Consider the following 13,986-nt stretch of genomic DNA (forward strand, 5'->3'; position numbering starts at 1 on the left):
TAAGTTTTAGCAATCATTTGAGTGGCCTTCACAGTCCCTGAATTCGAGCTGGAGCTGGCAGGGGAGACGGAGGGGTTGCTGCGGACAGCGTCCTGTGCTCTAGGAATCTGGATGTCTGGACCTGGACACTTACAAGGCAGTGACTTCATAGAATCCTAAGACAGACTCCCCAGGGCTGCCAATTGCATCTGCCTCCCCGCCCTCCAGCCCTCCCCTCCCACCCCACATCTCACCTGAACCTGAACTCTGCTCCCCAGGGGAAGGAGCTGGTGTGAAGTACTCCTCAGGGAGGGAGAAGCTGTCTGTCTCCTGGGGGAAGAAGGAAGCAGCTCGGCCTGAGGGACTCTGGTCCCTGCGCTCCAAAGAGGGGCAGACCCTCCCTACCCCTTCCTTCCCCAAGGGTCCACAGAACATACGGTCCCTGCAGAACTCCTGGCCCGGCCGGAGGAACGAGGGCTCCGGGGCTGCTGCAAAGGGATATGCTGGCTGCTCCGGGGCCTCCGCAGGGAAGGCTGCACACGCACAGGAGATGCTCGTTAGCATGTGTCCGACAGGCTCCTCCCCACCGGTCCCCTACCCCTGGCACTTCACAGCACAGCCCTCAGAGCAGAGGGACAGGCACAGCCCCACGCCACCTAGTAGGTGTGCATCCTTACTCCAGGACCACTGAAATTCCATCACATTGGCATCCAAAACAACTGCCACCACCAGCAATGATAATGAGGATGGTGACTATGGTGGCTAGCACTTACTGAGTGTTCCCTACGCCTCAGGCACTGTAGGGCTCTGGGTAAACTGTCTCCTTTATTCCTCAAAACAACCTGGATTGGTAGATGCCATCGCCACCCCATCGCACAGATAAGGGAATTGAGGTTCAGATGGGGCAAGTACCTGCCCAGCTCACAGAGCTAACTGGTGAAGCTAAAACTATCTGAATCCAAAAATCTGCACTTTTAACCCACCAAAGCACACACATTCCAGAATTCTCCTTATATGAAAAACGCCATGCCCAACCACATGCCCAGAACTGTGACTCGGGAACCACAGCCTCCCAGTAGCCTGTCCAGCACCCTCCAAACTGGTTTTCTGGGCCATCTCCCTGATGGCCTCTCGCTGCCCGAGACCTGAGTGTCGTCATCCTCCTCTGTGCTCTCGCTGGGGTAGAGGTCCTGAACCAGGAGAATGAGGGCAAGGAGGTCAGCTGGGCGCAGGGAGCTGGCGCTGTGGCTGCAGAGAGAACAGGCAGTTGGTCAGCACATGCCTGGTGTCCCTGGTGCCCCACAGGTGGCAGTGGACAGGGACAGGTCAGCTAAGGGAGTCTCCAGTACGGTCTCGGCCCTTAAGGAGTTTATGAATGTGCCAGCTGACTTCATCCTTTTTGGAGGAAGGCAAGGTAGAAATAAAATTAACTCATCAATTTTTAAAATAAAAGTTATATTAAGAAAAATCACCAAAGGGAAACCACCAAGAGACCTATCTTCCTATCAGGAAGTTCTAAATTCAGACACTGAGACAGTGTTACAGGAAGAAATAATTCAGAGAAGGGAGTGAGCTGAGAAGAGTTGAAGAATGGGAGAATCTGAGGCTTCACAGAAGAGATGGGTCCGGAGGGTTTTCTTGGCCAGGGAAGTGGTGCTTTTCAGAGGGGTGAGTGTGAGGGGCCAGGAGGCCTCAGGCTCACCTGGAGTAGAAAGCCAGCAGCTTGGAGTGCAGGAGCAGGAAGGCGTGCAGGGCCTCTTCGCCAGCCCGTGCAGGGCTGGAGTTGACAGCCTGGACGACATGTTGCTCCAGCGCCTCTATGCACAGCTCACAGAACTGAGGGTGGATCAGCCGCTCCACAGCCTGACCACAGGTGGGCAGGGAGAGGAAGCCACGTCACTCACCACCCTCTCCTGCTCCATGCCCTGGCTGGTGGGTACATTCATACTGAGCACACCGTGTGCCAGAAACTTGGGAATGGGGAGACTCAGACCAGCATGGTCTCTGCCTTCCTGAAGCTTACAGTCTGGTCATTAGACTCTAGTGGATGATTCAGACGATATGCAAAGAAACAGGCAAAATAAGTGCCAACTTTAATAAGTGCTGTGCAGGAAATATACAGGACTAGAGAAAGTAGCATAGACCTACTCGGGTAAGGTGTACAAAGAAAATGTCCCTGAGGAGGTGACCCTTAAACTGATAGCTAAAGAACAAGAAATTCTGTCAGAGGAAGGGGTGTGGGGAGAATGCTGTAAGCATAGGAAAGAGCATATGCAAAGACCCTGAGGTGGGGAGAGAGTCTGTAGCGGTGCTGTCCAAATGATATATAAGGCTTGCCCTATGCCCTTCTAGTAACTACATTAAAAAGTAAAAAGAAGCAAATGAACTTACTTTTAATAATTTATTTTATCCAATATATCTAAAATATTATCATTGCAACATATACTATAAAATCATTATTAATGGGAGGTTTGACATTCCTTTTTTGTACTAAATCCTCAAAATTCACTGTATATTTTATATATACTGCATAACTCAACCTAGACTACCTACGTTTCCAATGTTAACAGCCATGTGTAGCTAATGACTACCACACTGGGCAGAATTAAATGCAGAGTGCTCCTGAAATGGAAAGAAGTCCCAGGTGGCCAGTACACAGTGAGGGATGACAAGAGAGGCAAGAGATGAGGCTGGGGTGAGACAGGCAGTGGCAGATCATACGAGGCGTGGTAGGCTTGAGAAGGAGTTTGAATTTTATATTAACTACTTTAGATTACCTCCAAGAAGCCTTTCCTGATGTCTCAGAGAGTTGACAGTGCCAACAGGAGTCGTGCCACTATGAACTCTGATGAGAAACCTAACAGGGCAGCACCTAGCATACTTTATTGTATTTGTTAGTATAAATGTAGAGCTGATTTCCTCTCAAGGGCAGGGTCTGTGTCTTTACTTATCTCGGTATTCCAGGGCCTGGCACACCTCCTGGCATAGAGTACGTACTATACGTTTATTGGAAGAATGAGAGAATAGGGCATGAAAACGAGTGCCTTCAGACCTATTTTCCAGTTCATTAATTCTCTTTCTAGCTATGTCTCATCTATTATTTAATCCATCCCTTGAAGTTTTCATTTTAACAATTATGTTTTTACTTCTAAAATATCTACATAGGTTCTTTTTAAGCTTTCATGTCTTTTAATATTTCATAGTTATTTTATATTCTGTACCTAACGATTCTGGTATATCGAGCTCCTTGGAACTCTCTTGGTAATTGATTCCCCTCTCACTCCTGGTGGCTTGTTTAATTGTGAGCTCATATTTGTTTGTTCTTAATCTGTCCCTAGGGCTTTCAAAGTATAGTTCCCAGACTAGCATAAGCGGCATACCTTGGAACTTGTTAAAAATGCAAATTCTAGAGCATCCCCACTTACCATTCCCAACTTAATGAGAAAAGTGAGGCCCAGCAACCTCTATCTAATAAGCCTCCACATGGTGCTGAAGCACACTGCAGAGTGAGAGCCACTGACCTAGAGAGAAATCGTGTTTGTCTATAAAGGGGCCGGGGAATGCTACTGACAACGGCCACTTTAGCTCCTTGGATCTGGGCTTAACGTAGGAGTCGCAGGCTTAGCTCCCCACGGTGCTGCAGGCCTCAGTTTAGTTTTTTGGTCGTAGTGTTGGTGTCATCATCTGCACTCAGCTTGCCTTTAGTGCTGCTTATTCTTCACCATTTTCCGCTCCAGTTTCAGCTCAATATAATTTTAGGGGAGGGGTTCAGAGTTGAGGGGACTATCTTCAGAGGTTTCCATAATTTACTGTGAGCCTAAACACTGCTTTAAAAAGTCTGTTTTATCCAACATCCAGCTGTTTTATTGTAGAAAGGTCCATCAAAATATAACCCACCATGTGGCCAGAAAGAGCAACCCTCTAATGCATGAGTCCAAGGGTCTGTCTGTGCCCTCACTCACTGGGTTGGGGAGAGTCAGGGTCAAAACATGGTCTTAAAGCTGCACTCCCCTGCTGACCTGACACTCCCACGGCCTGAGGTACCCGCACCCAGTAGTCACCTCCACAGCGAAACATTGCTCCTGCTCCCGCAGGCGGCTGTAGGTCCACAGCAGACTCTGGAAGTGCTTCCACACCTGGACACGCTGCTCCAGGTCTGGGGGCCGCAGCCTGGTGGGTAGAGTAGGAAGAACCCATGAAAAAGGTGGTTGTCCTCAACCTCAACCAAAGGAGCACAGTCCTAGCTCACCATCAGCGCAGGGTGAGCTCAGATGACATAACCAAATAACCGGGAGAGCCCAGAGAGCAGAGAGGGCTGTGCCCTAGCTGTGGAGTGGAGTGGTGGGCACAGAACCAGGAGCCAGACATCTGAGCAAATCGCTGCTCTTCTCAGTCTCTCTCACACAGATATATAACACAAAGCCAGCTGGAGAGACCTGGGAAAGTGCCAGGAAGGAGCCAAGGGCAGAAAGTGAATGGGCAGCTTCAAAGAGGCTGGGCATAAACTGCCTGGCCTCGAGGTGTTTAGCAAAAGATGAACAGGGTACCAGCCACGAGGACTCACTCCTTTCGGATAAGCTGGCCGTCCACAGTGACCAGCCCGAAGTGCACTTCGAATAGGTACTTGAGCACACGCAGCTTCTGCCGCAGGTCCCCCTCGTCCTCCGTGTGGTCTCCGTTGATGGCGATGAACAGGCATTCTCCAAACTGTAGGCACAGTAGGCTTATGTCAGCCAGTCCCAGGGGACTCTCCTCACCTGCCCTGATCCCTGGGGACAGTGGGGGAGGCTCAGGTTCCAGGGGATTTGGTAAGACACAGTTTCTGCCTTCTAAAGGAGTCTAAAGTTCAAGATCAGGCAGAAGCTTGTGGACTGTCCACGGAGCCAAGGGAAGAGGAACATGGGCTCCAGGACTCACACTTACCAGGTGAAGGACATACAGGTAGTTCCCTTTTTCTGTTGAGAAGCAGGTGTATGTGTCTGAGAGCTTCTCCAACATTGTCATGGAGGAGATGATGACTGGGGCTAGGAGGGTGCTGAGCTGGTCCTCCAGGGCAGGAAGCTGCAGGAAGGGACAAAAATAACACTGCTTAATGTGCCAGACACTGGGGACAAAGGAATGGGCAAAGCCCCAGGCCTAGCCACCAAGGGTCTCCATAGTTTTAGACCCGCTTGTAAGGGTATCACTGTCCTGACGTGAAGTGGGGCAAAAAGACACTGCCCCTAAACTTTGGATGGTAGTAGGAAGGCTGGGAAGGGCCAGCCAACTAATTGTGCTGTTCAGGCTCTGAATCTAGAAGGAACTGTTACAGGATTAGGCCATATTTCTACAGTGGAATGCCTTTGGTATTTAATGGAGAGCTGGCCAACTCTAAGAAAGTTCATTACATGTACCCAAGTCCATGCCCTCTGCTGCAGAAAGTCTGCTGTGCCCTAATAGGAAAATGATCAGAGAGAGGGGCAAAGACACATGCACAATGTTCACTACAGCATCATTTACAACAGCAAACAACTGGGAAAATGTAAGTGTCCAGCACTAGGGGAACAGTTAAGTAATTAACAGTACATTTAAATGACAGAAGAATAGACAGCCACTTAAAATAGTGGAGTGTTTCCATGCCATGGAAAATTCCTCTGATACAATGTTATGTGTTAAAAAATGGTTGTGAATACTCTGCATTTAAAAATGCACAGAAAAAACAAAGTGCTGAAAAAATATTAAGAAAGTCAACACTGTTAAAGTCATAACTTTTGGATGGAGGGATTATAAGTAATTTCCTCCCTCTACTTTTTATGTTTCTGTACTTTCCCTATTTCTATATAAAGCATACTTTTACTTTTTATAAGCTCTTCCCCCTTCCATTCCCACTGCCCTCCAAAATAAAGAACAAAACGAACCAAAAAGAAATTGGACAAGTGTGTTGAAAATCTTCAAATAAAATGGGATAAAGCTAGTGGAATGAAAATAGCTCAAATTTGCAATTCTGGAATGTAAAGAAAGGAGGGAAACAGCTGATCTTCCCCAAGCTGATTCGGGAACCTTGACTGAAACATGGAGAAAGCAGAGTCCTAACTTTGAGCTGGTGAAATCTACAAGGAGCTGAGTAAGACCTTGCTTTGAAAAACAAAATAGGCACCCGGCCAGGGGCAATGTAAGCATTTGAAATATGAACAGGACACATCACTGTGCAATGCTTTTCCTTCCAACATTCTCAGCATTCAGGAACCAAGGTGTGTGTCCAGCTGCTACAGTCTGTCAGTCAAACTTGAACAATGGTTCCTTTTCGTCATTTAGGTCTCAGCCTAGATGGCTCCTCTTCTGACCACCCTCAGGTCACTCTGTCCCAGTCACTCCCCATCCTATACCAGGTCTAACTTCTTCAGACCGTTTATCACTCCCTGAACTCATGGTGTTTATTTAGTTCCTCATTAAGCTTCTAATTCTATGAGAGCAGGGCATATTGCTATGTTCACTGCTTCGCTCCCAGAGACTGGCACATAGTAGGGTCTCAATTAATGTTTGTTGACTAAATATTCCTCCAGAGAGGCAAATGTTTGTTAAATTATTCACACACCACAATTTTCTTGAACTGTCATGAACAAATAATATTAATAGAAAAGTAACTTAAAAATCTAGATTGTATACAGCAACTTATCTTAAAAGTAGTAGCTTTTTCTGCAGGTGCAGCAAGAATTTTTTTTTTTTTGGTGGGGGAGATGAAAATATTGGCGTAGGCAGAGTGTAAAAGGACATTTTCCTTTATTAGTTGGTGGAGTTATAAAGTGGTACGATATCTTTAAATGGCTTTTGAAGCAATATTTTTATTTTGGAGAATTTATCTGAAGTTAATGATAAGATGTGGGATAAAATTCAAGCACAAATGTTCCCTACAGCAATAGTTACTGCAAACTAGAAGCATTATGCATGTCCAGTAACGTGGACATGGTTAAATAAATGATGATGCATTTATTCATACACTGAAATATGTTTCCACCAAGACATGCTTTTGAGAATACTTAACAAAATGGAATAACGCTTTAGATATAATGGCAAATGAAAAAAAACAGGAAACAAAACTGTAAATGTGGCATGATCCCAACTAGGTATAAAAGTTAAAGACCCAAAGAGAATATATTAAAGAGCTAATAGCGACGGGTAGTAAAATTATGGATCTTTTAGAAACTATTTCTCTGTATTTCCAAATTTCCCACAATTAATTCATATTATTTATAAGATCAAGAAAAAATTGTATTGTATACATAAAAAATGAAACTTTAAAGACTATTTTCTTTATACTAATCATTTAGAAACTAAAAAGTCAGTTTATTAGTTAGTTCCTTTACTAGGTTTTTATTAAAGAGGAAGAGAAACGTTATCAAAAACTAGTTGAAATGATAGTTTAAGAACTGAAATACTTAAAAATTCTTAATTTAAAAATGATATGTGTTGACTGCTAAAAAGTAAAAGAGTCTAACAGGTAGATCTGTTTTTAGTTTCAATTAAAGCACTTAAATGTCCACAATCTCGGATGTCTTGTTTTATTCTTAAAGATTGTGACGAGAATGTGAGTAATGGGTAGGTCCGCTGGAGCAGGAGGGACCTTGAGAAGCAACTGGTCTGTGTTGCTTCAAAAATGCAAGAACTCCTCCACTGCATCCGTGATAGAGACTTTTTAATCCAAAACTGATCTGGAAGAATTTTTAAGTCAGTCAAAATAAATGACTCCTTTAAAATGTAGAGTGGAAATTGAGTGAAAATGACAACTACCGCTGAGTTGTAATATTAAGAAACTGAATGTCCAAATGCCCCCCAAAAAGTTAATCCATACCTTACGCCATATTTAGAAAGTCAAGATAGATCATTAGACCTAATATAAAACTTAAAACTATAAAACTTACAGAAGAAAATATAGAGGAAATTCTTTGTGATATCGAGTTGAGCAAAAATTTCTTTGATATGGCACCAAAAGCATGAAAGCAAAATAAATAAGTAAATAAATAAATAAATTGGATTTCTCAAAATGAAAAACTTCTCTTTGAAAGACACTGTTAAGTGGATGCAAAGACAAGACAAAGATTGGAAGAAAATATCTACAAAACATATCTAGTAAACGACTTATATCTAAAATACATAAGAAACTCTCAAAACTCAATAAAAACAAGAAATGATCAACCCAATAAAAATGGGCAAAAGATCTGACCAAATACTTCACTAATGAAGATATAAGGATGGCAAATGAACACATGAAAAGATGCTCAAAATCATTAGTCATTAAGAAAATGAAAATTGAAACACAATGAGAGTCTGTCATGAACAAATTATATTAATAGAAAAGTCACTTTCTATTAGATATTTATTAGAATGACTAAATTTAAAAATATTGATTGTAGCAAGTGTTATTGAGGACACAGAGAAAACGGAACTCTCACACGCTACTAGTGAAATATAAAATGATACAACCTCTTTGGAAAAGTTGGGCAGTTTCTTAAAAAGTTTAACATACAGCAACCTGATCCAGCCATGCTACTCTAGGGAGTTACCTATAAAAAGTGAAAACGGATGTCTAAAGAAAGACCTGTACCTGAGTATTCACAGCTGCTTTATTTGTAAGAGCAAAAACTGGAAAACCCAGATGTTATCATCAACAGATAAACGGATGAACAAACTATGGGGTACTGACTCAGCGAATGCTCAGCAATGAAAGGGAATGGACTGCCAATACACGCTACGACAGGAATGAATCTCAAAATAATTAGGCTGAGTGAAAGCAGCTAGACCGAACTAAAACGAAAACCAACCCCAAGTGTCTACTATATGATTGCATCATATAAAAGTCTATAAAAAACAAACTCGTCTACTGTGCCAAAAAGCAGATCTGTGGTTGCCTGAGTGCGGGTTGGGGCTGAAGGAGGATCACAAACTTTTGGGATGGTGGATATGTTCATTTTATTGACTGTAATAGGCTCGTAAGTATATGTATATATTAAAGTATGTCAAATTGTACACTTTGAGTATGTTCATGTTAAAGTGTGTCAATTATACCTTAAAATAGCTGTTATAAAAATTAATGTGTTCAGCTTATGCTAAACTTTTTAGGTAGAGAAACTGGTGACATTAAGTTTCTGCTGTAGGACTAATATGCTACCTCTTCCTGCCCTCATTTAGCCCAGTGAGCTCTGGGCTGGGGCACGGGGTATGGTCACTGCACTCAAGAGCATCAAGAGGCCGTACTCTGAGGATGCGGGCAGAGTGTGAGGGATGCTGGGCTGGGCCAGGAGCGGGTGGCCAGGTTCTCTTGCCTCCTGGCCTTCTGGTAGTTCTGTGCTGTCTCCTCCCACCCATTCCTCCTGTCCTGCACTCACCTCTTGTCCTTCATTCTCTGACGGCCCAAACTTCAGTCGCAGACTCTCTTTAAACTCTTCATCTGTCCAGTAGAAGAGGACCTCTGCACCCTCTGTGGCCACCAAGATGCACTTCATCTGCCAGGAGGAGGCAAGGTCAAGGTCACCTCCCAGTCCCCACATCCCTAAGCTGGGCCAGAGCAAGGAAGAGGATCATAATCCCAGCAAACACCTACTGAGCCCTTACTGTGCACCAGGCACCACCGTGAGGGCCTTCCTGGTGTTACTTCACTGCACCCTCACAACGACTTGATAAAGTAGGAACCTTTGGCTCCTCCCATTTTATAGAGCAGGATGTGATGCAGCTTGAAGCGGCAGAGCTGGGATCCAGACCCAGGCCTGTCTGATGTCAAGGCCGGGGCTCTTTCCTCTGTGTTATCCAGCTTTCCTCACCATAGCATCAGACCCATCACAGCCCTACTGGAACCAAACGGAAGGAAAGACCCAGCTCTCGATCTGGACACGGAGTCAACTGCACAGGAGGCAGACTCGTAGCACCAGTTAGAGCCTGGTCTGGACTGGAGGGCGGCTAGTGTACTTCCCTCTGGGTAGTCCAGAAGTGCGTTTCTCAAGTCAAAATCAGCTCCAGAAGACGTGATTCAAAGCCCACAAGGAGTAGATTCAGCATTAGAGGAATTTCATTCAAAAGTTCCTCCTGCTCTGGGTGGAAATGGAGGCTGCCTGACCTTGTTCATGTTCATTTTCACACCTGCTTAGCTGCTGCGTCCTCAGCCACAACCACTCGAGTATCGTCTGTGCTACACATTTTAATGATTGATTATACAAAATGAGTTCTATTATTCACCAAGTAGTAGATTCTTAAGCCAGAGCTTCTGCCACTGTGCCTTGTTCCCCTAGGGCGCAGCAAATCAGTGATCCTCTCAGCCTTGGGGGGCAGTCTGCCCAAGCCTGGTGAGGCCAGAGCTCTGAGACCAGCTGCTTGAAGCTGAGAGAACCCCAGGCAGGGGCTACACACCTCATTGTGTACCTCAGTGTGCCACACAGACATGATCATGTACACGTGCTAAGACATGACAATGCTTAGGAAGCTCTGTTCTGACTTTCATGAGCAGAGGTTCAGTTTCCTCAACATAGCACCTTGAGGTCTTGGACTCGGTTACACTCTTTCGGATATCCTACGTGACCAGCTTAGTGGTACTTACTGAATTCCCCTCAAATCTCTGCTTGGTTTATTAACTCCAACTTATAGCACCTGGCCTCAAGGTGTTTCTGGCACAGTGAAAAAGAGAGAATGGAGCCTAATGCCATGGAATTGTTAAGCACAAGGCAGAGACTGAGAGAGCAACGCAGTGCGAAGAGGTTGCTGATTAAGGTTAGGATGACCTGGAAGAAGTTCACCTGGGACTCCAAGGTGAGTGTGACAAAATTGAGGACTCGAGGGACCAGCCCAGTGGAAAGGGAGAGTAAAGGTTGGAGAATGGTGGGCTATGGAGTGGATGCTGAGGTCAAAAGCAAAAAGCCCCTGTAGGCTAAGGGTGTGGGAAGTGACATGCTGGTCAAAGATGGGTGAGGTAAGGTTCTTGAGGCCAGTCATTCTGGTGTGGGGTAATGAGGGCCCACACCGTGGTAGAGGCCAGGAAAAGAAAGAGCAGATTCAAGAGGTGTAGCTTAGAGACATAGCAGGCCTTGATGACCACCTGGATGCAAGGGAGGAAGGAGAGAACAGGCAATGGTGACAGGAGGATGTAGAGCTGGGCAGGGGGTAGGGAGGAGAGGGCTCTGCAGAGCCCGGGAGTTCACTACTTGCCTCACTCTGTCCACCTCCCACAGCCCCACAGTAGTCCCAGAGTGGGTGCTGCCTGCCTCTGTCTGTTCCAGGTTGGGCAGGATCATCTACCTTGGCAAGGAGCAGAGCGGAGCTTCCAGCAAGCCAGAGGTTCAGAAAGGGCTGCAGTACCCAGACTCGGTGACCAGCTCATGGAGAACAGCATAGCATCCTGGGTCCTGCAAATGCTTAAAACAGAGAGGTCATGAGGGCAAGCACAGGTCGTCGTTCTGACTGTTGCCTGTTTCTGGGAGTGGACAAGGTAGCGAAGGACAGAGTGGTTAAAAGTCTCTTTCTGGCCGTGAGGCAGTCTGCTCAAAACATTCTTACCATGGCCAGGAGGCGTCTGAGTGCCCTGTATCTGTCCCACAATGGAGAACAGGCACCCAGCCAGCACAGTCCTTCGGACATAACAGGAGCCCATGAACAATTCCCGCGGTTTCCTTCCAAGCACTCTTATTTCACTGTGGGTCACTCAGAGCCACGGTGCGTTCAGCAAACCCGCCCTGAGCAGCCCCAAGGAGTGTGCTATGACCGGGTGGGTAGGGAAGGAGTCCCAGCAGGAGAGGTGTCCTGGGAAGATGTGATGAATGGCAGTAAACCAACACAAAAGGAACCTGAGACCTGGTTCTAGTTTTGGCTTTGCCAAGGCACTTAAACCTCTCTGAGCCTCAAACTCCTGCTGTGAAACCCAGGAAAAACCGCCTGCTACACCTTTCTACGGGGTCATAGTGACTATAAGCAGGCAGACCGCCCTTAGCAAACTCTGGTTTTCTTAACATAGAGCGGGTCTTTATCCCTATTTCCCAGTTACCCTTGGTCAAATAACAGGAAGAACTAAACTGTTTCCAGATCTTTCACATTTTGATGATTAAAAGACAGGAACAATATAAAGCTTTAGCTTAATTAGGAAATTAAACATTGTAAGCAAATTAGAGGCAAGAAAAGGCTGTTAGAGGATCAACATGTTTTGCAACGTAACTGAGACTTCATACAACGCCAGCATGACTGGCCTTAAAGTCATCTTCCCATAAAGATGGGGATGCTTTTTAGTGGACATTAGGTTCTACTTTTTTTTAATTCCAAAAAGGCTGATGGAAAGAGAACCTCGCTGGAGTCATTTTGCGGTTTCCCTGTTCTCCTGTCTATCCCGCTCTCAGGAGGAAAGACCAGATTCACTGCAGCTCCAGATGGCGCCGGCCAGCCTGGGAGAACCCCCGGGGCCCATTTGCATCATCCTGCCCAGCAAACCGCCTCTACCGCCGGCCGCTGCTCCTGCCTCCCCGCAGCTCCGTCTTGGGCTCCGCTCCCTCGGAGCCCGGGCCTTGCCCCAGCTGGGCTGGAGGACCAGGAAGGGGAATCCGCAGGGCGCGAGCGAGCAGTGGGCCGCGCGGGGCTCCTGCCCAACGGTAGCCTTCCTGCTCGTCCCACACTCTACGCAGCAGTTTCGCCCCGCAAACACCGCCGAACCTCACAGCTACCCTGGGAAGGAGGCCCGGCTTGTGGCAGCTGCCCCACTTCGTAGCTGCAGACACTTCGGCTCTGAGAAGTGAAGCGACGTGCCCACGGCCACAGCAGCGGGATGGGTGAGGCTGGGGGTGAGACCCGCTCCCGCGCTTCCAGGGGTGCTGCGCGGGGGTCCGGGAGGAAGCCTGGCCGCGCACGGAATGGGCAGCCGAGGCCCGGGCCGTCCAGGAGGCCCACGTACCCGATCGTAGCCCAAACACCAACCAACCTGCCCCCGGCCGGTGGGCAAGCTTCCGGGAGGGCCCGCGTGACCTCCCACGTGACCGCCCCGCCCGGGGAGGGGCTGGAAGCCGCGACTCTGCGCCTCAGGTTCGAGCCCCGCCCCGCCTTGCCTAGCTTTGCTTCTGCGGGCCCTGCAGTTCGCTCATGGCTGATCGGCTGCCAGGCCCAGTGAGCTCTGACTCCTGCCATCCTGTGGCCACCTTCCCCCTGTCATCAAGGAGGGCGCCGAGGTCAAAAGGATTGGAGAACTCGCCCGCAGCCGTCCGGGGCACCTGCTGCTTCCGGCACTGTGCTAGGCCCTTCCCCTTGCCTTAGTTCAAGCGATTCCCTCCTGAGGCACAGGAAATGTCCCCATTTAGCCTCATTTTACAGAAGAGGAAATGGAGGCCCAAAGAGAAGAAACAACTTGACAAGGGGCTGAGTTAAGAATGAGAACCCAGGTTTTTACCCACCATCTGGCTTTAATTACTGACTGTAGTCCTGGGGCAAGAGCTCCCTGTTCCCCTGGACTCCTGGGGAGGAGACAGGCTGCTGAAGGGCCAGTTTCCACTAGAGGGCCTACGCTGGAATTTCTTTTTAAGGATTCTTAATCCATCTAGGCAGAGAGGGGAATACACATATGGGCTTTGTTTTGAACCTGTGTTTGCAAGATATTCTTTAATCGTGTGTATTCGTAGTGGCTGATGGTGTTGGGGGAACTGATGGTCAGGGAAGGAACTAAATCCCCACCCAAATCACCCCTCAGTTCCATGGTGCCTCCTGGGAGCTTCGAGTGCAGCCCAGTAGGGGAGGCGTTTTGGGGACTGCCTGGGGAACAGCAGATTGAGCACCCTCTGGGGAAAGGCAGGGAACAAGAATTAATGCCTCCATCACTTGTAGATAAAGCATCACTTCCCCTCCCCTTCCCCCATTCATTGCCTACCCCTGGCAGCCCACCTAGGGCCCAAACTTTCCAACTCTCCATCTACAGCACAGGTACCTACCTCTCTCTCGAGCCCACAGTTGAGATCATCTGGCTGTGCACTCTTTATCCTGTTATTTTCACTCACCATGTTTCTCTCGTGTCGAACT

At 47.3% G+C, this 13,986-nt stretch overlaps 1 protein-coding gene across 20 annotated transcripts in view; it reads right to left on the reverse strand.

Annotated features, from left to right (window-relative positions):
- The window catches only part of HPS1 (HPS1, biogenesis of lysosomal organelles complex 3 subunit 1), a 28,740-nt gene extending 15,758 nt beyond the window's left edge, over positions 1-12,982 (reverse strand). For 11 of the 20 annotated variants that reach the window (XR_002776005.1, XR_002776007.1, XR_002776006.1 and 8 more), the window contains exons 1-10: positions 12,875-12,982; positions 11,239-11,354; positions 9,342-9,458; positions 4,903-5,040; positions 4,544-4,686; positions 4,041-4,149; positions 1,682-1,842; positions 1,071-1,227; positions 417-512; positions 234-309 (exon numbers count right to left, since the gene is read on the reverse strand). Coding sequence is in view for 13 of the 20 variants with exons in the window: in XM_023519804.1 (XP_023375572.1) it covers positions 234-309; positions 417-512; positions 1,071-1,227; positions 1,682-1,842; positions 4,041-4,149; positions 4,544-4,686; positions 4,903-5,040; positions 9,342-9,458 (997 nt within the window). In the remaining 7 variants the exon portion in view is untranslated. The other 9 variants (XM_023519798.1, XM_023519805.1, XR_002776011.1 and 6 more) reach the window with 8 other exon arrangements.
- Positions 12,983-13,986: the final 1,004 nt, after the last annotated feature.

This window comes from Pteropus vampyrus, unplaced genomic scaffold (assembly GCF_000151845.1).
Source record: "Pteropus vampyrus isolate Shadow unplaced genomic scaffold, Pvam_2.0 Scaffold238, whole genome shotgun sequence".
Classification (NCBI taxonomy): domain Eukaryota; kingdom Metazoa; phylum Chordata; class Mammalia; order Chiroptera; family Pteropodidae; genus Pteropus; species Pteropus vampyrus.